This window comes from Anomaloglossus baeobatrachus, chromosome 2 (genome assembly GCF_048569485.1).
Source record: "Anomaloglossus baeobatrachus isolate aAnoBae1 chromosome 2, aAnoBae1.hap1, whole genome shotgun sequence".
In the NCBI taxonomy this organism is placed as follows: domain Eukaryota; kingdom Metazoa; phylum Chordata; class Amphibia; order Anura; family Aromobatidae; genus Anomaloglossus; species Anomaloglossus baeobatrachus.
Genome location: NC_134354.1, coordinates 746,848,632 through 746,869,927, shown reverse-complemented (window position 1 = coordinate 746,869,927; position 21,296 = coordinate 746,848,632). Strand labels below are relative to the sequence as shown.

The following is a 21,296-nucleotide window of genomic DNA, read 5'->3' as shown; positions in this document are numbered from 1 at the left end:
CTGGTTGATATTGGTCAATAAAACTTTCACACCACTAATCAAAGCTAATTAAGGATTCACTCTTTGGCTATGTGCCCATGCGAGCTTGTTTCTGCGGATTTTGCCGCGGAAAACCTGCGGATTTTGCCGTGGAAAACCTGCAGATTTTCCTGGATTTTCCAGATAAATCCGCAGGTTTTAGCATGTACAGACACTCCCCATGTTATCCTAAGGGACATGGAGAGTGCTGTGTCCACGTTGCGGAAAAGTGCGGCTGCGGAACATGGTGTGGATGTCTTGCAGCCGCACGTAACTGCATGTCAATTATTCCTGTGGAATTACCTGCGGAAATCCCGGTCCTCCGCTATGGAGATAGAGGCCGGGACGTCCGCAGGTAATTCGCATGAAAGTCCGCAGGTTTACCGCAGCTATACCGCTGGAATCCCGCAGCTAAAAATAGTTGCGGATGCCGGCGGGCAGCTGCGGGAAACATGTGCTCGTACCTGCGGATACATCCGCAGGTACGAGCGCCCGTGGGCACATAGCCTTTGCGCTTATCGTTTGTTTATTTAAATGTCTTTTTATTATACTGCTGCTCTGCTTGTGTATATATTTGTGTTTCTTCAGATATTTTGTTATACCATGCCTGATGAAGAGACCTAAAGGCCGGTTTTCATGCAACGACATCGCTAACGAGATGTCGTTGGGGTCACGGAATTCGTGATGCACATCCGGCCTCGTTAGTGACGTCTTTACGTGTGACACCTATGAGCGACCGCTAACGATCAAAAATACTCACGTTATCGTTGATCGTTGACACGTAGTTCATTTCCATAAAATCGTTGTTGGTTCAGGACGCAGGTTGTTCATCGTTCCTGCGGCAACACACATCGCTACGTGTGACACCCCAGGAACGATGAACAACACCGTACCTGCGTCCTCCGGTAACGAGGTGGGTGTGACTTTCCTGTGGCTCCTCCCTGCCCCTCCGCTTCTATTGGACACATGCCGTGTGATGTCGGATGTGACGCCGCACGAACCACCCCCTTAGAAAAGAGGCTGTTTGCCGGGCACAGTGACGTTGCTAGGAATGTAAGTCCGTGTGACAGGTACTAGCGATTTTGTACGCCACGGGCAGCGATTTGCCCGTGACGCACAAGTGACGGGGGCGGGTGCGATCGGCAGTGACATCGCTAGCGATGTCGCTGCGTGTAAACCAGCCTTTAGGAGTCTCGAAAGCTTGCTCTGTAACATTTAGTTAGCCATTAAAAGGTATCAGAACTACAAGATTATAATTTTATTTCTCTCACTGAGAGCAATCAATCATTTCACAAGAGCTTGAACAGAGCAACTTGCAACCCCATACGCTTTGAGTTCTTGGCCTGGGAGAGACTTTACTGATGCAGTATAACTACCTTGTGTCATGTTGTTGTGCTCAGTCTTTCTTTGGTGTATAACCAGGGGCATACAATTATCTTCACCTTTGTAGCAGAGTTTGGCTGTTCCTCATCCAGTTTTAAGCCTTCCACACAGCTGTTTCTGTTTTAGATGATGACTATGCTTCTGTTTTTCAATTCTTTGGCTTCACAAGCCTTTATGTGCACCCCATACTGCAGAATGAGTTGCCTTTGAATCCATCAGTGAGCTCATTCTGAGAATGTGTTCTGTAAATTTTATTTATTTTCTTCTAAATTATCTTTTAACCTGACTTATCACCAAATCAAGGTTGCACTGTAGATTGTAGAAGCCAGGTGGTCCAAACGTTTCAATAAAATCCAATTGCAAAAATTATTGTTTAGCAAATAATAAACAAAAGCCCCAATAGATGCATATCTTTTAAGCTCCACAAGAAATTGCCCCAAACAGAAGAGAAATGCTCCTTTTATTCCTAAGATGTGCCTATGTTTACTTATACAAGACAGTTGTAAGCTTGAGTTGAGGTTTTTACAAACATTCGCAACGTTCATGGGGGCATCGAGATTTGTTTAGACTCCAGATTCTGAGACTCTGATAACTTTTCTGAGGTATGTAATTAGTGCAGGCCGACTCGGGCATCGATAAACAGATTGGTAGTTCAAAGGTAGGCTAGTATAAGATAATTATTGCTGATCTGCTTGTGAGTCATCTTTGATCACATGTTGTGTTGAAGCGAATCACATCTACTCCTTCCTATATATGCTGGATAGTCACTTCCATTAGTACCAGCTATAGGTTATCATAGCTGGTCTGGTGAGGTGTTGTGATCCAGACTAACTGGTTGTTGTAGTACTTGTTTCTTTGTGCGGTTGTGGCATTAACCCTTGTTGTCTTTTTGTCACTACCTTTCTGCTCTGGCTTTACTATCGAGTCTCTCATTGTTGGTTCTCTGTGTGTGCAGTGTGTCAGAGTTTTGGTTTCCCCTGTAGGTCTTTATCTTTACTTCCATCTCTCCTGCTCCCTCCTTCCCTCATGGGAGGGGGGAATCAGATCAGTTGTGGTCAGGAGCTTAGCCAAGCATAGGACTCAGGCATCTCTACCATTAAGGGTAATCCTGAGGTTAGAGATAGCCTAGGCATCCCTAGCATGATTGACAATATGGGATCCCCTGTCTCTCATATTCCTACAGTCACATTATCACAACAGTCCTGCAAAAAAACAGATCTTTGTAATGTCATTATAGTAATAAAACATAGTAATAGATTGGCTGACAGGTGACCGATTGGGAAGGGTCAAACTTTGGGTTCCATTTTTCACAGTTGCCTTTCACGAGTCTAGCACCCACCTGCATACATCGTTTTCTTGCTCTTCCAAACCAAACTGGCTGTCGAACGTTAGCTGGATTCTGGTGTTTTCTGCAGAGTCCAGTTTCCAGGTGAGTAGAAGATTTCTGGGATAACTGTTAGGGAACCGCGGACTGTTTATACAGCCATTGCCCACAACCTGGATGGTTTCTTCTTTCTGGTACAGCCTGGTAAGGAGATTGCTCTCTGTTGAAATAAAACAATAGTGTCAAATAAAAACGATCAACATTAAAACCATAAGATATCAGATATGATACCAACAAGATGTTTCAATTTAGATGTCTGATGGATATAGATGTTCAGATGAGAATAAAAGATGGTAAACAATGTACATTGCATGAGTACCCAGCCTTATAATGCTGCCTTGTAGCCCATTCTTCGACCATCTCTCCACCATTAGGGACGACCTACACTAAAGAGCCCAACAGACTTTCACCAAAATCCCGAAACCAATGGTAAAACCGCTCCAGTTCCTCACCATAGTTAAAGTTTGAAGCCCAATAAACTAACATATTCCTATTGGATCCAAAGAAAAATGTCCTCCTAGAATATATAAGCACCTATGACTACCGGACCCTACCCAGTCCACTAATATAGACCTGCATTGTCTAAAAGAATTCCACTAAGGCGGCACTCACATCAGCGGTATTTTGCCGCAAAGCCGCATCCGGCACAAATGCGTTTCATTTGTATTCATTTCCAATGGAATCGTGGCAAGACACGGTCAAATGCGGTTGCGTGCGTCATGTGACCGCATCTTGCCGTAATTCTATTGGAAATAAATGGAACTGAAACGCATTTGTGCCGGATCCGGCTTTGTGGCAAAATACCACTGATGTGAGGTGAGGCTTAGGGGCCCTTTGCACACTACGACATCGTAAGCCGATGCTGTGATGTTGTGCGCGATAGTCCTCGCCCCCGTCGCAGCTGTGATATCATGGTGATAGCTGACATTATTGCTACGCCAGCTTCACATGCACTCACCTGCCCTGCGACGTCGCTCTGGCCGGCGACCCGCCTCCTTATTAAGGGGGCGGGTCGTGCGGCGTCATAGCGACGTCACACGGCAGGCGGCCAATAGAAGCGGAGGGGCGGAGATGAGCGGGACGTAAACATCCCGCCCCCCTCCTTCCTTACGCAGAGCCGGCGTGAGACGCGGTGACGCAGGTAGGAGATGTTCCTCGCTCCTGCGGCTTCATACACAGCGATGTGTGCTGCTGCAGGAACGAGGAACAACATTGTACCTGTCGCTGCTGCCAAATAATGGAAAAGTCGGACCCTACACCGATGATACGATAACGACGCTTTTGCGCTCGTTAATTGTATCAAAAAGGATTTACACACTACGATATCAACTGCGATGCCGGATGTGCGTCACTTTCGATTTGACCCCACCGATATCGCACCTGCGATGTCGTAGTGTGCAAAGCCCGCCTTAGTCTGACATTTATAGATAAAGGCAAGGAAGGAATGAAGCAAGGAGGAAAAAAGATATAGCTCAATTGATAGAAGACACATTGGTTTGTATATTATGCCAGTTTGCACCTGTTTCTATTTGCTTCATTCTGGTCAGTTTAGTTTTTTGGAGCACACATTTGGGGTAATGACTACCCCCATATTGGGATGAGCACTCCTTCCATCAGTCTAAGGGCTTGTTCCGACATCAGTTCTTGCTGGATGGAATTCCTACTTCTTATAGTCTATGGCGCGGTTCACACGTCTGTGTATTTTTTGAGGATTGAATGTTTTGCATCAAAACACAGAAACTTGTCCAATTTTGAGCAAACTCTCCAATGTAACTCTACTGGCTCATGAAATGATCGGACAGCACTTGGATGCCATGTGTGTGCGCACTATATGATTGTTCTCAGACTACTTGACAAGAGAAGCTTGAGAAATACAGATGAAACTCTGATGATAAAAACTGACACACTGAGCAAACACTGATGGAAATCGGTCAGTTTTTGTATACAACAAACGTCACTGACACCTGAATGAGCCATAAGGCTGGTTATAATTAGTGCTGGATCCTCTCTGACCTTTCATTTTTTAAGGAGTTTGGCTAAGGAGAGTCATATCTGCTAAAAAAAAGGTTATGATCCCAATAACGAAAGGTACACCTTGTCATGGCTGGTGGGCACATACAAATTGGCCAATTTGTGCACTAAGTGCATGAAGTTTATAAGTATATTGTATATAGCAGTAATGCAGTTTTTACATTTCATATATTCAATGTTTGCATATATCTTAGTGCTTACAACGGCTACTGTATTCTTTGGTTTAATGATGGATGGATGGATAGATAGATAGATATATAGAGGGATAGATAGATAGATAGATAGATAGATAGATATAGAGGGATAGATAGATAGATAGAGGGATAGATAGATAGATAGATAGATAGATAGAGGGATAGATAGATAGATAGATAGGAGACAGTTGCACTCTGTAGTGCCAAGATATGTGTAACAATGAATATGGAAATATAGACATGCATTACTGCTAAGAAAAACTTGTAAAAATACTTAGCATACAAAAATGGCCAGTTTTATGTGAGCCCAACAGCCAATGACAAGGCAACCTCTGTTTGTTGGGTCCCTGCCTATTCTAATTACATGGTCCTGCTCTTCAGCCTTGGGTTATTATAATTCTTCATTTGCATGTTTCTGTCTGCTCAGAAATTGGAAGTTTTTTAAACTAATAGAGAGGAGTAGGCAGGGACCCAACAAAAAAGGTCGCCTTGCTGTTGGCTGTTGGGCTCACATAAAACTGGCCATTTTTGTGTGCCAAGTATCTCAATGTTTACATGTTTTTCATAGCAGTAATGCATGTCTATATTCCCATATTCATTGTTCCATATATCTTATCACTACAGAGTGCAGCTGTCTCCTTTTTGTTACATTGTGAGAGTACAAAACATAAAATGGAAATTTTGACATCATGTGGTTACAGACACCTAATGCAGATGTCAGAACATGAGAATGTGTCCTGTGCTGAAGAATCACATGCACTTCTCAGAGATGGAAACTTATCCCCAAATTCCCAGCTGGTTAGGAGTGTGATGGCAAAGTAGCACTTGGACGGGGCCTCATTACTCTACTATGGGGTCTTGTTACTTTTTCACCTTAGATTTTTATGTCAATATTTCCAGTACCCTGGACCATAAGGGACCTCACTAATAATCCCATCACTATCAGCAACTTTATTAATGAAAGTTTCCCCCATTACTACACCCTGAAGCATATTTGCATTAACTCTTTTATTGCCCTGAACCTCCAAAGATGGGAACCACCAAGGATTAACCTGCCCCCATTTTTACCCTTTGACAGCCTAGTGTGATTTCAAAATTAAAGAAACATTCCCATCAAAGTATTTATCCTCTTAATATATTGCACTCATCATATTATATAGCACTGTGTACTTACAAATTGCTTATTTTGCCTTTCTACCCAGTTAATGTTTCTTAATTCTTTAACCATTTCACTGCTCTAGATCATCAGAGATGTTTCCATTAAAAGGAATCAGCAAGATTTCTTCCCACCCCTAATCTATATATAGATATGTGGACACAGCTCTTTCAAAGACAAGTCCAGCAATACCTTTACATGGTAGGTCCATTCATCCATTCCTGAGAAATCAAGTTTTGTATGAATATGCAAATGAGATTGAAGAGATCTGCTTGATCTGAAGCCTCTGTCACTCCAGCTCTATTTACCGTCCCAGCACTGCTTCCATCTCCTTGACTGACTATACCTTTCCCTGAAGTCACACGGCATAGAGGCTATCAGTAAATCAAGAGGAGTCCGCACAAGGCAGGGAATAGAGCTGGAGTGATGGAGGCTTAAGATCTGCCATAGTCCTTCAGCCTCACTTGTATATCAACTTAAACCCTAATCGCTCAGTTACCGAGGAAAGCACAGGCCATTTAAAAGTATTTCTGGACTTGTCTTTTAAAGAAGCTACATGCACATATAGTTTGGGTTGTGAAATCCAGATTCCCTTTAAAAGAGTTCTGACACACAGGAATGGGTGCTGCTATTTTGTAGTGTTTTATCCCACCATAGTGCTGGATTCACATCTACACTGCTCATACAGCTGTATAATGTCCTTTATGTCACTGCTGCTTCAGAACATGTTCTGCACACAGTCCGGAGAGCAGGAATCCCTGATAAGATATCAAGGAAACCCCACCAGCTCAGAGACAATTGAAGATAAGAGCTAGATCCTGCAGATGAAAAAAAAAAACAGGAGAAAAAAGGAGGATCTATTTCAAATAATGTTGACAGATACTGTTATTCCTCATGTACATACAGGACAGGTTATTCTGAAATGACAGATCTCCTTCCTTATCATTATAAAGTGTTCTATCAGCAAGTAATAATGTAGTTCTAATATTCTCATTGACGGGGAGAAGAGGGGTGTCACAGACTTTTCCCTGTTGCAGAGTTTTGTGACATGTTCTGGTTCTTTGTCTTGTGGGACTCTGCAGATTAAATGAATTCCCTTTCCCTTGGGGAGGAGAGGGTTAATGCCAGGTTTCCTTCCAGCAGCTCATGACTCCTGGTCAGGTGTTTCTAGTGGGGACCACTCCCAGGTTCTATAAATTCCCTCTACGTCCACCAGAGGGTGCTGGTTATTTGCTATCAGTAGGAAGCTTGGCCAGGAGGTGGAAGGAGCTGTGTTGACACTCTCTCACAGTAGTCCTTTGGCTTCAGCATTGGTGTCTGCTGCAGCACTCTCAGGTCTGTTTGTTCTGGTTTGGAATTTCCCCAGTTGTCCGTTTATTCCCTCCTTTTATGTTGTCTCCTCTCGTCCAATTTTTGTGGCTCCTTTGTGTGTGGTTGCCGTGTGTACGAGTAAGTTTTGTTTTGTTGTTACCCCTGTCTGTCTATATGTGTTGGTAGGGGGTGGACTCCTGTTCTTGCCCATTCAACCCAGGTGGTTGGTTGGGGAGGGGGGTCATAACATCAGGGACGATGACAGGAGATAGGGCTTAGGGTGGTGACATGGACTTCCCTACCATCGAGGGTACCTACAGGGATAGGGTGAACGCAGGGGCCCCAGCTTTAGGACCAGTATAGACTCCCCTGGGTTCCCTTGTCACATCTGTGACAGAAGGATTTGCCATAGCCCCACCTACCCAAATACTGCAGAATATATGCATTCATTGTGAAGACATGCTGCAATCCTAACATTTCGGGGTTTATTCATGCATACTTTATATTGTATTAGCCGCAGAATCCATTACTTTTTTGGTGCATTATAATTTGACATAAGCAACATCACAAAGGTAAAATACGACTAAAAAAGCCACTTAAAATTCATGTCACAGCACTGCAGATAAACCCCGCATCCTGTAATATATTTTTTTGGCAGGGGGGAACATAAGTTTTAGGTGAGTGGCGCATATAGGTTCATTACATTAATATATTTGGCATCCAGTTATGGAACATAATGATCCTCCGGATTCTTGGCTGATCATTAGCCGACTTCAGCTTAGTCATCAAAACAGAGAAGATTTAAAGACGTACAGCTCTGAATCCCAATCGAGGAGAAGTTCACCTTGAGGACAGATGTTCCATACAAGTAGTGAATAGTTAACGTCACGCCATTGCTTCTCAGAAATTTCACCATCTTGACAGCTTAAGAGGCCCTTGTATAGTGCGAGTGGTTGCAGCATTGTACAAAGTAAGTAATTCATCTAATATATAAAGCTGAGTGTATGTATATGTGTGTATATATGTACAGTGTGTATGTATGTCCGCTAAAGGAATCCGCACCGTCGCATTTACAATCACGAAATTTTGCACAGACGCCCCATGTGACTCAGGGAACGGCGTAGACTGTTTTGACGGGAAAATTTAACCCCGCGCTTTACAGTTACTGTCCAAAAAACCTGCCTACATTAAAGTAAATGGAGCCTGGAACTACTGGTTTAATAGTTGCTGTGATTGGTTGCTATAGGAACAGAAGACAGTCACAGTATAAGAAGCTTATGTGTGAGGTAATATGATGTTGGTGGGGAGACAGAGACAGACAGAGAGAGACAGAGAGAGACAGATAGGGAAAGACACCGACAGGGAAAGAGACAGACAGAGACAGACGGTAAAAGAGATAGACGGGAAAAGAGACAGACAGAGATATACAGAGACAGACGGGGAAAGAGACAGACAGGGACAGACGGGAAAAGAGACAGACGGGGAATGAAACAGACAGACGGGGAAAGAAACAGACAGACGGGGAAAGAAACAGACAGACGGGGAAAGAAACAGACAAACGGGGAAAGAAACAGACAGACGGGGAAAGAAACAGACAGACGGGGAAAGAGACAGACAGACGGGGAAAGAGACAGACAGACGGGGAAAGAGACAGACGGGGAAAGAGACAGACGGGGAAAGAGACAGACGGGGAAAGAGAAAGACGGGGAAAGAGACAGACGGGGAAAGAGACAGATGGGGAAAGAGACAGATGAGGAAAGAGACAGACAGAGACAGGCAGACAGGGACAGAAACAGGCAGACAGGGAAAGAGACAGACAGAAAGACAAAGACAGATGGGGAAAGAGACAGACCTGAATAGAGACAGACAAGGAAAGCGACAGACAGAGACAAGACCACAGGGAATGAGACAGACAGCAAAAGACACAGACAAAGAAATGGACAAAAACAGACAGGGAAAGAGACAGGAAAAGAGATGGGGAGACAGACAGACAGAGAAAGAGACAGACCTTGGAAATTGACAGATGGGGAAAGAAACAGAGATAGAGACAGACAGGGAAAGAGGCAGCCAGGCAGAGATAGACAGACAAGGAAAGAGACTGGCAGAGACTGATGGGGAAATAGACAGACAGAGACAGATGGGAAAAGAAACAGATGGGGAAAGGGACAGACAGACGGGGAAAGAGACAGAGACAGATGGGAAAGAGACAGACGGGGAAAGAGACAGATGAGGACAGACACAAACGAGGAAAGAGACAGACAGGGAAAGAGACAGATGGCGAAAGAGATAGACGTGTAAAGAGACTGACCTGAAAAGAGACAGTCGGGTAAAGAGACAGACAGAGACAGGCAGACAGGGAAAGAGACACAGAGATAGACAGACAAAGACAGATTGGGAAAGAGACAGACCTGGATAGACAGACAAGGAAAGAGACAGACAGAGACAGGATGACAGAGAAAGAGACAGACAGTAAAAGACACAGACAAAGAGATGGGGAAAGAGACAGGCAAAGAGACGGGGAGACAGACGGAAAAAGAGACAGAACTGGGAAAGAGACAGACCAGGAAAGAGATAGATGGGGAAAGAAACAGCGAGATAGCGACAGACGAGGAAAGAGACAGACAGAGACAGACAGACGGGGAAAGAGACAGATGGGGAAAGAGACAGACGGGGAAAGAGACAGACGGGGAAAGAGAGAGACAGACAGAAAGAAATAGACACAGAGATAGAGAGACAGACAGATACAGAGACAGAGATAGAGACAGATAGACTGATACAGAGACAGACAGAGAGATAGAAACAGACAGACAGAGACATAGACACAGACAGACAAGGAAAGAGACAGACAGAGAGACAGAAAGACAGAGACACACAGACAGAGACTGGCAGAGCGACAATGACAGTTACTATCCCGGGAAACACCCGGGTACTACAGCTAGTATATATATATATATATATATATATATATATATACATATTTTTATATATATATATATATATAAAATTTACTGCAACTTCAAGAGATGCCGCATATAAGCTTCCAAACCTTGGGGTCTCCTATTAAATCAGAACAAGCACCATTGACGGCCATGTTCTTCACACAGGAGGAGCAGAATTCTACCACATATGCAGTTCATACCGACAACATTATTAGGAATAAATGGGTAAGGGTGCCCTAAGCAACAAAAAGGGATTGAAGCCTCTGACAAGATCTAATAAGAGGAACTGAGATGGCAACCATGTGGACTATTGTTTGCAATGATCCACGTGTTAAAGGAGGATTAGCTTCCTTTCTCTATTCAACTGCTTAGATGCTGAAGAAGTTGTTGACTGCAGCATCTAAGGGGCTAAACTGCAAGGAATGTGTCAGAGGTGTGTCAAAGGTGACAGACAGTCATGTGGTTTCTGGCTATAGAAGGTCACAGCATTTAGCTGCGCAGAATGTTTCCCTGACTTTCTATTGTTCCTGCTGTTAGTATTCATTGGTATAGGTAGCTTTTCTTCTGGATTTTCATCTCCCCCTTTTGGACCCAGCAGGAGCTCACCATCCGCCCACCTGCTGATCATCAGTATTCTCTTGGTGCTTAAATACTCCTTCCTTCCCTGGACTGGTGCTGGTGATATTATTCAGTTTATTCTAGCTCTGCTTGCAAGTAGGTGGCTTGCTCTGATCTGTAGTATTGATGATGAAACTTGGTGACCCCTGCCTGTGTCATCTGTGGATAAGTAGTTCATGCTTTTTCCCTCTGTGTGTCCTCCTTGTGTCTTCCTTTAGTGGGGTTGACATACAGTTCATCCCACCCATTCCATATTTAGGGTCCAGCACTAGGGATACCTAAGGTCAGGTATCCGAATCGGCTTAGGTGCAGAGCCTATCTAAGGTGGTGAGGGACACTAGGAACCAGCTGTAGGTTTGGTTAGGGGTCACCATCTCCTACTTCCCTAGACGAAGGGGTCCCCTTCCTTTACCTTTGGCCTCTTGCTTGGTACTTCCCCATACCTAGTGGGACTGATTGTGTTCTTACCATTCCCTTCCATCTCAGCACATTCCTTTTTATATGTGTGTCAGTAAGAGTCGGGCAGATCTCACTGATGCCATAGAACTATCTATATATATAATTGCCTTATTCTGTCTGTCTGTCTGTCTTGCTCCAAAATTGTGTCCTTACGGTCTGAATGGCCGCTGCCTCGGCCTGGCCCCCCCCCCACGGATTGGTAGCGCGCCTCGGCCTGGCCCCGCCCCCCCGCACGGAATGGCCGCTCGCCCCGGCCCTCCGCACGCATCTCCAGACATAACCTTGCGCTGCTGGGATCGTGACGGAGCCGGTGAACGCTGGTAACCATTATACACATCGGGTAACTAAGGTCCCTTAGATACCCGATGTGTATCATAGTTACCAGCGTACACCGGCTCCCGGTACACATGTGCAGGGAGCCGGCATTATACTCCTCTCCCCCCAGGACTACTCCTCCTATTATAGTCCTCCTATTATACTCCTCTCTGAGTATAATAGGAGAACTATTATAGCATGGGGGATTGAGCACGATGGGGAGTGTGCAGCATGGGGGACGGAGCACGATGGGGGGTGCGCAGCATGGGGGATGTAGCACGATGGGGGGTGCGCAGCATGGGGGATGTAGCACGATGGGGGGTGCGCAGCATGGGGGATGGAGCACGATGGGGAGTGCGCAGCATGGGGGATGGAGCACGATGGGGAGTGTGCAGCATGGGGGATGGAGCACGATGGGGGGTGCGCAGCATGGGGGATGGAGCACGATGGGGCGTGCGCAGCATGGGGGATGGAGCACGATGGGGGCGCGCAGCATGGGGGATGGAGCACGATGGGGGGTGCGCAGCATGGGGGATGTAGCACGATGGGGGGTGCGCAGCATGGGGGATGTAGCACGATGGGGAGTGCGCAGCATGGGGGATGTAGCACGATGGGGAGTGCGCAGCATGGGGGATGGAGCACGATGGGGAGTGCGCAGCATGGGAGATGGAGCACGATGGGGAGTGTGCAGCAGCATGGGGGATGGAACACGATGGGGAGTGCGCAGCATGGGGGATGGAGCACGATGGGGGGTGCGCAGCATGGGGGATGGAGCACGATGGGGGGTGCGCAGCATGGGGGATGGAGCACGATGGGGAGTGCGCAGCATGGGGGATGGAGCACGATGGGGGTGCGCAGCATGGGGGATGTAGCACGATGGGGGGTGCGCAGCATGGGGGATGTAGCACGATGGGGAGTGCGCAGCATGGGGGATGGAGCACGATGGGGGGTGCGCAGCATGGGGTATGGAGCACGATGGGGGGTGAGCAGCATAGGGGATGGAGCACGATGGGGGATGCGCAGCATGGGGGATGGAGCACGATGGGGAGTGCGCAGCATGGGGGATGGAGCGCGATGGGGGGTGCACACCTCCACCCACTGCACAACACCACACACACACTGGGAACCACAAACACCGCCCTACAGAGACACCCAACACACAAACAGCGCGGCACACACAAATATACGCACATGCCGCACAACACACACATTGCACAAAACATACCTCCCACCAAAACACACACACACACCCCACACCCACACAAACCGCGCAACACACACACACAGTGCTCCACAAACAATGCAACACACACAACGCAACACACAAAAAACACCGCTCTCACCCCCCGCCACACCCAGACAACACCCAGAACATGTACAGCCCCTACACAAACACTTGGTAACTACACACAACAACATCTATATATATATAACAAAAATCATACATTAACTACACAATACGTAAATTCTAGAATACCCGATGCGTAGAATCGGGCCACCTTCTAGTACAGTATATATTTGTCATGGATTGGGAATTTAAAGCTAATGATGGATATATACATCACGTAAGGTTAAAGTGTTCTATATGACCCCATAAAAGACCCCCTAAACCCATATCTGATTGTCTCATGTAATGATAAACCTCACTTAGGTATATAAAGCGGAACTATCTTTATTTGGAGATATCAAAACCAAATCTCATGTTTTAGTGGATGGTAGATGGTCACAGAATAAAATATTAAGATAAAACAACACAAATAAACCACAGTAAACCAGTACAAAGCGTTATCCCGCCGCCGGACTCCCGGCACACGTAGCATTGGTCCAAAAAGCATCAACAACTTTGAAAGATACTATGAAAGATAAAGGGAGGCAGCGTGGGACAGCAAGTCTCCAGGTTCCAAGAAGTGAGGCGAGACAGGAAGAAGCAAGGAATAGGTTTGTAAAGGGGGAAGCAGTGGGAGGAGAGCAGGATCATTGGCTGCAAAAAAACAGGTAGGAGGGAGACATTACATGGAACAACAGGATTAACCCTTTACAACGGGGCACAGCAGTCAGGGGGCACTCAGTCAAATACTGGAATGCCCTATAAACTGCACAGAAGTGTTAAGTATTACTGGATATATACTGATAGTTCAAATACACTCTGCTCTATATGGATGAGAAACGTCAAGAAGCAACTCCCATTAACTTTTTTTATTGATTAAAGAGAACCTATCAGCACAATTTTGTGATGTAAACTAAAGACATGGCTATAATGATGCTGTAATACTGATTACATTGACACCTTTGGTGAAGAAATCCGCTTTGTAGTTCTTCTGTAATCAGCATTTGAAGTTTTCCTCTAATTAGGTCTTCTCCTCCCTGTCTGTGATTCTCCAGCCCCACCACTGCCTCCGGTTTCTGAATTACAGGTCACTGCTGAGATTTCAGAGGAGGTGGAGGGGCCGGGGAATCACTGACAGGGAGGAGAAGACACAGTTTACAGTCCAGCCCCTGTGCACCCAAATCGAATTAGCAGAAAACTTCAAATGGTGATTAAAGAAGAACAACAAAGTGCATTTCTTCACTAAAGGTATCAATGTAATCAATATTGCACCGATATTACAGCCATGTCTTTATTACAAAATCGTATTAACAGGTTCTCTTTAAATCTATATATACAGTTAGGTCCAGAAATATTTGGACAGTGACACAAGTTTTGTTATTTTAGCTGTTTACAAAAACATGTTCAGAAATACAATTATATATATATATAATATGGGCTGAAAGTGCACACTCCCAGCTGCAATATGAGAGTTTTCACATCCAAATCGGAGAAAGGGTTTAGGAATCATAGCTCTGTAATGCATAGCCTCCTCTTTTTAAAGGGACCAAAAGAAATTGGACAAGGGACTCTAAGGGCTGCAATTAACTCTGAAGGCGTCTCCCTCGTTAACCTGTAATCAATGAAGTAGTTAAAAGGTCTGGGGTTGATTACAGGTGTGTGGTTTTGAATTTGGAAGCTGTTGCTGTGACCAGACAACATGCGGTCTAAGGAACTCTCAATTGAGGTGAAGCAGAACATCCTGAGGCTGAAAAAAAAGAAAAAATCCATCAGAGAGATAGCAGACATGCTTGGAGTAGCAAAATCAATAGTCGGGTACATTCTGAGAAAAAAGGAATTGACTGGTGAGCTTGGGAACTCAAAAAGGCCTGGGCGTCCACGGATGACAACAGTGGTGGATGATCGCCGCATACTTTCTTTGGTGAAGAAGAACCCGTTCACAACATCAACTGAAGTCCAGAACACTCTCAGTGAAGTAGGTGTATCTGTCTCTAAGTCAACAGTAAAGAGAAGACTCCATGAAAGTAAATACAAAGGGTTCACATCTAGATGCAAACCATTCATCAATTCCAAAAATAGACAGGCCAGAGTTAAAGTTGCTGAAAAACACCTCATGAAGCCAGCTCAGTTCTGGAAAAGTATTCTATGGACAGATGAGACCAAGATCAACCTGTACCAGAATGATGGGAAGAAAAAAGTTTGGAGAAGAAAGGGAACGGCACATGATCCAAGGCACACCACATCCTCTGTAAAACATGGTGGAGGCAACGTGATGGCATGGGCATGCATGGCTTTCAATGGCACTGGGTCACTTGTGTTTATTGATGACATAATAGCAGACAAGAGTAGCCGGATGAATTCTGAAGTGTACCGGGATATACTTTCAGCCCAGATTCAGCCAAATGCCGCAAAGTTGATCGGACGGCGCTTCATAGTACAGATGGACAATGACCCCAAGCATACAGCCAAAGCTACCCAGGAGTTCATGAGTGCAAAAAAGTGGAACATTCTGCAATGGCCAAGTCAATCACCAGATCTTAACCCAATTGAGCATGCATTTCACTTGCTCAAATCCAGACTTAAGACGGAAAGACCCACAAACAAGCAAGACCTGAAGGCTGCGGCTGTAAAGGCCTGGCAAAGCATTAAGAAGGAGGAAACCCAGCGTTTGGTGATGTCCATGGGTTCCAGACTTAAGGCAGTGATTGCCTCCAAAGGATTCGCAACAAAATATTGAAAATAAAAATATTTTGTTTGGGTTTGGTTTATTTGTCCAATTACTTTTGACCTCCTAAAATGTGGAGTGTTTGTAAAGAAATGTGTACAATTCCTACAATTTCTATCAGATATTTTTGTTCAAACCTTCAAATTAAACGTTACAATCTGCACTTGAATTCTGTTGTAGAGATTTCATTTCAAATCCAATGTGGTGGCATGCAGAGCCCAACTCGCGAAAATTGTGTCACTGTCCAAATATTTCTGGACCTAACTGTATGTGCATGTATTGTAGTGTGTGTGTGCTGACATACTGACCCACGGCCACTCTCTCTGGTATCCAGAGCCGTTCTTCTTCTCCTGTCAGTGACATCACCCCCGCAGACACGGAACTGGCTGTTTGTCAGGGGGTATGGGAAGGATGCCCAAGGAACTCAGGGTAACCTAAGCAGACCGTAATGCTGGGGTCCCTGAACTCACCCTCACACCTGGAGCATAGGGAGGTCTAGGCCCCGACCTGGCCCTGACTCCTGTCTTGGGTCTGATGACAAAGTCTCCACCACCAAGTGGACTGACCGGGACGGAGATCCCAAAAACCCCACCACCAACAAACAATGGACAGGGGGAAATAAAAACCTATGCACACCTAAAACTACCCAAGATGTATTGGTAGGGGTAACAAGGGAAAGGAGGTAGAACCAAAAACAGACCACAATCAACAAACCACAGGAGACAGCAACAACACATGCTCTCTGCTCCAGGCTAGCACCAAAATGAATTGAATAACCAGCAAGGTCTCCAGGAAGCAAAGGGCTTAAATCCAGCCTGGAAGTGATTATCCACAGACAGCTGAGCAAGTCTGCTGCAACACCAGAGAAGGAGTTAACCCCTCATGTGTCCAAAGGAAAAAACATTTAAATGTGCATGGTCTCAGATGAAGTAAAGCCTGCCCCTAATCACAAGACGCACAGTGACAATAGTGACACTGTTGCAGTGAAAGTCTATAGAGTGTCAGAACAAGTCTCCACTGGCTTTCATTATAAATGAGACTTATGGCTCACACAAAGAGCGTAGAATGAGCCAGCAGATCTCATTTGTGGTGACGTCACTAAGAAGCGGAGAAGGAGACTGCCCCTGGACATCGGAGAGAGTGGTAATAGGTGAGTATATTAGGGTAACATGCTCACAGTACATTACAGGCACATATACACAGATTTAATCAATAAAAAAAGTTAGTGAGAGTGCGTCTTTCAATTATTTCTATTATAAAGACCTAGGTTGGCCTTGTAGGATAAGAGAACCACTTTGCTTTTAAAGGGAATCTGTCAACCAAGTTTTTGCTACCTCATCTGAGAGCAATAGCAAAACTGACCCCGATTCCAACGTTGTATCACTTAGATTGCTGGGTGCATCAGTTATGACACAATCAGAGTTCTTGTCTGCAGCACATAGCAGAGCTCAAAAACCTAACCCCGCCCACACCACAGCTCTCAGTGTACATTGTCTATAGACAGTGCGCTGCTCATCAGAGGAGGGAGTGTGGTCGGACAACTGCTCACAAGCCACGTAATCCGGGCAGTGATAATTACCTAGTAAAAGAACTTTCCTTATAAGTAAACAACAGCACACAGCTTAATAAATGACACATCACTGAATTCAGTGTCTTAACTCCTACAGCATGCTGTCCTCAGATTACACAGCAAAAACCTGCTGACACATATGCTTTTAACTGGTTAAGACTGGGACATCTTCCCCTTTTAATGACAAGGAACATGTTAATTTGTTTCCTACATTCAGTTTAAGAGCGCTATTTTTTTTCTCTTTCAATTATTTAAATACATTTTTACATTTTTTTTTCACAACACGCGCTACATAATTGCTGAATAATAAGCGATTCCTCAATATACAAGATTAATTGTCTGAGTTCAGCAGCAGAACACCAATAATATTACAATAGAATATGCAGAAAGTTAAATTATTTTTTTTTTGGTCAAAAGATAAATAAAGAATAACCTAAATCTAATTAGCAGAAAACTGAATAATAGAAATGATCCCGGCTGCAGAAATGTGGAGTAGCCTAAAGTAATAGTAATGGTTTATACTACAGCGAGGTCTGTCGGCACATAACAACTTACAATAACAAACCTCCCTACGTTTGCAAGCACCGACTCCGCATTGCTACATATTTCTGCAGTACAAAACTACAAACAGCGCGCGGGTAAGGATAAACTTTATGTTACATGTCACTATATATAGTTACAGGGTGGAGCGCGGCATGCTGCAGTGGGTTTACTTAGCACTGAAAGGCAATGGTATGGAGTTATATAGTTATAGGGGTATATACACAGCATAAAATAATAAATATTGCCAGTTCCTGTACAAACAAAAAAAAAACCCCAATATATATACACTACAGTTTAAAAGTTTAGGGTCACTTAGGTATTTCCTTATTTTTGAAAGAAAAGCACATTTGTTTTTCAATGAAGCTAACATTAAATTAAACAGAAATACACTCTATACATTGTTAATGTGGTAAATGACTATTCTAGCTGCAAACGTCTGTTTTTTAATGCAATATCTACATAGGTGTATAGAAGCCCATTTCCAACAACCACCACTCCAGTGTTCTAATGGTACATTGTGGTTGCTGTGTTAGAAGGCTAATGGATGTTTAGAAAACCCTTGAAAAGCCTTGTACAAGTATGTTAGCACAGCTGAAAACAATTTTGCTGATTAGAGAAGCTCAAAAACTGACCTTCCTTTGAGCTAGTTGAGAATCTGGAGCATTACATTTGCTGGTTCCATTAAACTCTCAAAATGGCCAGAAAAAGAGAACTTTCATGTGAAACTCGACAGTCTATTCTTGTTCTTAGAAATAAAGGATATTCCATGCGAGAAATTGCCAAGAAACTGAAGATTTCCTACAACGGTGTGTTCTACTCCCTTCAGAGGAGAGCACAAACAGGCTCTAACCAGAGTAGAAAGAAGTGTGAGGCCGCGCTGCACAACTGAGCAACAAGACAACTACATTAGAGTCTCTAGTCTGAGAAATCCACGCCTCACAGGTCCTCAACTGGCAGCTTCATTAAATAGGACCCGCAAAACACCAGTGTAAATGTCTACAGTGAAGAGGTGACTCCGGGATGCTGGCCTTCAGGGCAGAGTGGCAAAGAAAAAGCCATATCTGAGATTGGCTAATAAAAGGAAAAGATTAATATGGGCAAAAGAACACAGACATTGGACAGAGGAAGATTGGAAAAAAGTGTTATGGACAGATGAATCGAAGTTTGAGGTGTTTGGATCACACAGAAGAACATTTGTGAGATGCAGAACAACTGAAAAGATGCTGGAAGAGTGCCTGACGCCATCTGTCAAGCATGGTGGAGGTAATGTGATGGTCTGGGGTTGCTTTGGTGCTGGTAAAGTGGGAGATTTCTACAATGTAAAAGGAATTTTGAATAAGGAAGGCTATCACTCCATTTTGCAACACCATGCCATACCCTGTGGAAAGCAGATGATTGAAGCCAATTTCATCCTACAACAATGACCCAAAGCACACCTCCAAATTATGCATGAGCTATTTAGGGAAGAAGCAGGCAGCTGGTATTCTATCTGTAATGGAGTGGCCAGCCCAGTCACCAGATCTCAACCCTATAGAGCTGTTGTGGGAGCAGCTTGACCGTATGGTGCGCAAAAAGTGCCCATCAAGCCAATCCAACTTTTGGGAGGGGGGAAGCATGGGAGGAAATATCTCCAGATTACCTCCGCAAATTAACAGCTAAAATGCCAAAAGTCTGCAAAGCTGGAATTGCTGCAATGGAGCATCCTGTGCCGAAAACAAAGTGTGAAGGAAAAAATTATTATTTCAAGTAAAAAAGTAAAAATCATTATTTCTAACCTCATCACTGTCTGGACGATATTTTCTATTCATTATGCAACTCATTTCATAAATAAAAGTATGATTTTTCATGGAAAAGACAACATTGTCTGGGTGACCACAAACTTTTCAACTGAAGTTCAAAGTATATATATATATATATATATATATATATATATATATATACATATATATATATACATACATATATATATATATATAATATATATATATATATATAGTACAGACCAAAAGTTTGGACACACCTTCTCATCTCTAGAACAACTGTTAAGAGGAGACTTTGTGCAGCAGGCCTCCATGGTAAAATAGCTGCTAGGAAACCACTGCTAAGGACAGGCAACAAGCAGAAGAGACTTGTTTGGGGCAAAGAACACAAGGAATGGACATTAGACCAGTGGAAATCTGTGCTTTGGTCTGATGAGTCCAAATTTGAGATCTTTGGATCCAACCACTGTGTCTTTGTAGAAAAGGTGAACGAATGGACTCTACATGCCTGGTTCCCACCGTGAAGCATGGAGGAGGAGGTGTGATGGTGGGGGGGTGCTTTGCTGCTGACACTGTTGGGGATTTATTCAACATTGAAGGCATACAGAACCAGCATGGCTACCACAGCATCTTGCAGCGGCGTGCTATTCCATCCGGTTTGCGTTTAGTTGGACCATCATTTATTTTTCAACAGGACAATGACCCCAAACACACCTCCAGGCTATGTAAGGGCTATTTGACTAAGAAGGAGAGTGATGGGATGCTACGCCAGATGACCTGGCCTCCACAGTCACCAGACCTGAACCCAATTGAGATGGTTTAGGGTGAGCTGGACCACATAGTGAAGGCAAAAGGGCCAACAAGTGCTAAACATCTCTGGGAACTCCTTCAAGACTGTTGGAAGACCCTTTCCGGTGACTACCTCTTAAAGCTCATCAAGAGAATGCCAAGAGTGTGCAAAGCAGTAATCAAAGCAAAAGGTGGCTACTTTGAAGAACCTAGAATATAAGACACATTTTCAGTTGTTTCACACTTTTTTAAGTTCTTCATTCCACAAGTTTTAAGTCATAGTTTTGATGCCTTCAATGTGAATCTACAATTTTCAGAGTCATGAAAATAAAGAAAACTCTTTGAATGAGAAGGTGTGTCCAAACTTTTGGTCTGTACTGTACATATACACAGTATATATATATAATTATATATATATATATATATATATATATATATATATATATATATATATATATATATATATATATATATATATACATATATATATATATATATTTATTTTTATTCTACTTTATTTTTTTTTTATTTATATTTTTATTCCTCAAAGTATGTATTTTAGCCTATCAGAGCAGAGTACTTCACTGTAGGAGTAATGAGTTTAAGAATCTTTTCAGAATGATCCCGTGCAGCATACAGTAAATATAGAGGATCTTCCATTGGGCGGAATATTCACTGGATATCATTGAAGCACACACTGCAGAGAAAATCTGCAGCATAAATTTCCCAGGGGAGTGGAAGTGATTTAAAGTCAAAAACATTTCAACATTGAAA

The 21,296-nt window shown here is 43.9% G+C and overlaps 1 protein-coding gene across 1 annotated transcript in view; it reads right to left on the bottom strand.

The window, feature by feature from the left end:
• PDGFD (platelet derived growth factor D) overlaps window positions 1–21,296 on the bottom strand; it is a 309,522-nt gene that overhangs the window by 162,962 nt on the left and 125,264 nt on the right. Inside the window, exon 2 of the mRNA XM_075337454.1 lies at window positions 2,741–2,945. Within this exon, the coding sequence (XP_075193569.1) occupies window positions 2,741–2,945 (205 nt within the window). The remainder of the gene's footprint in view (window positions 1–2,740; window positions 2,946–21,296) is intronic.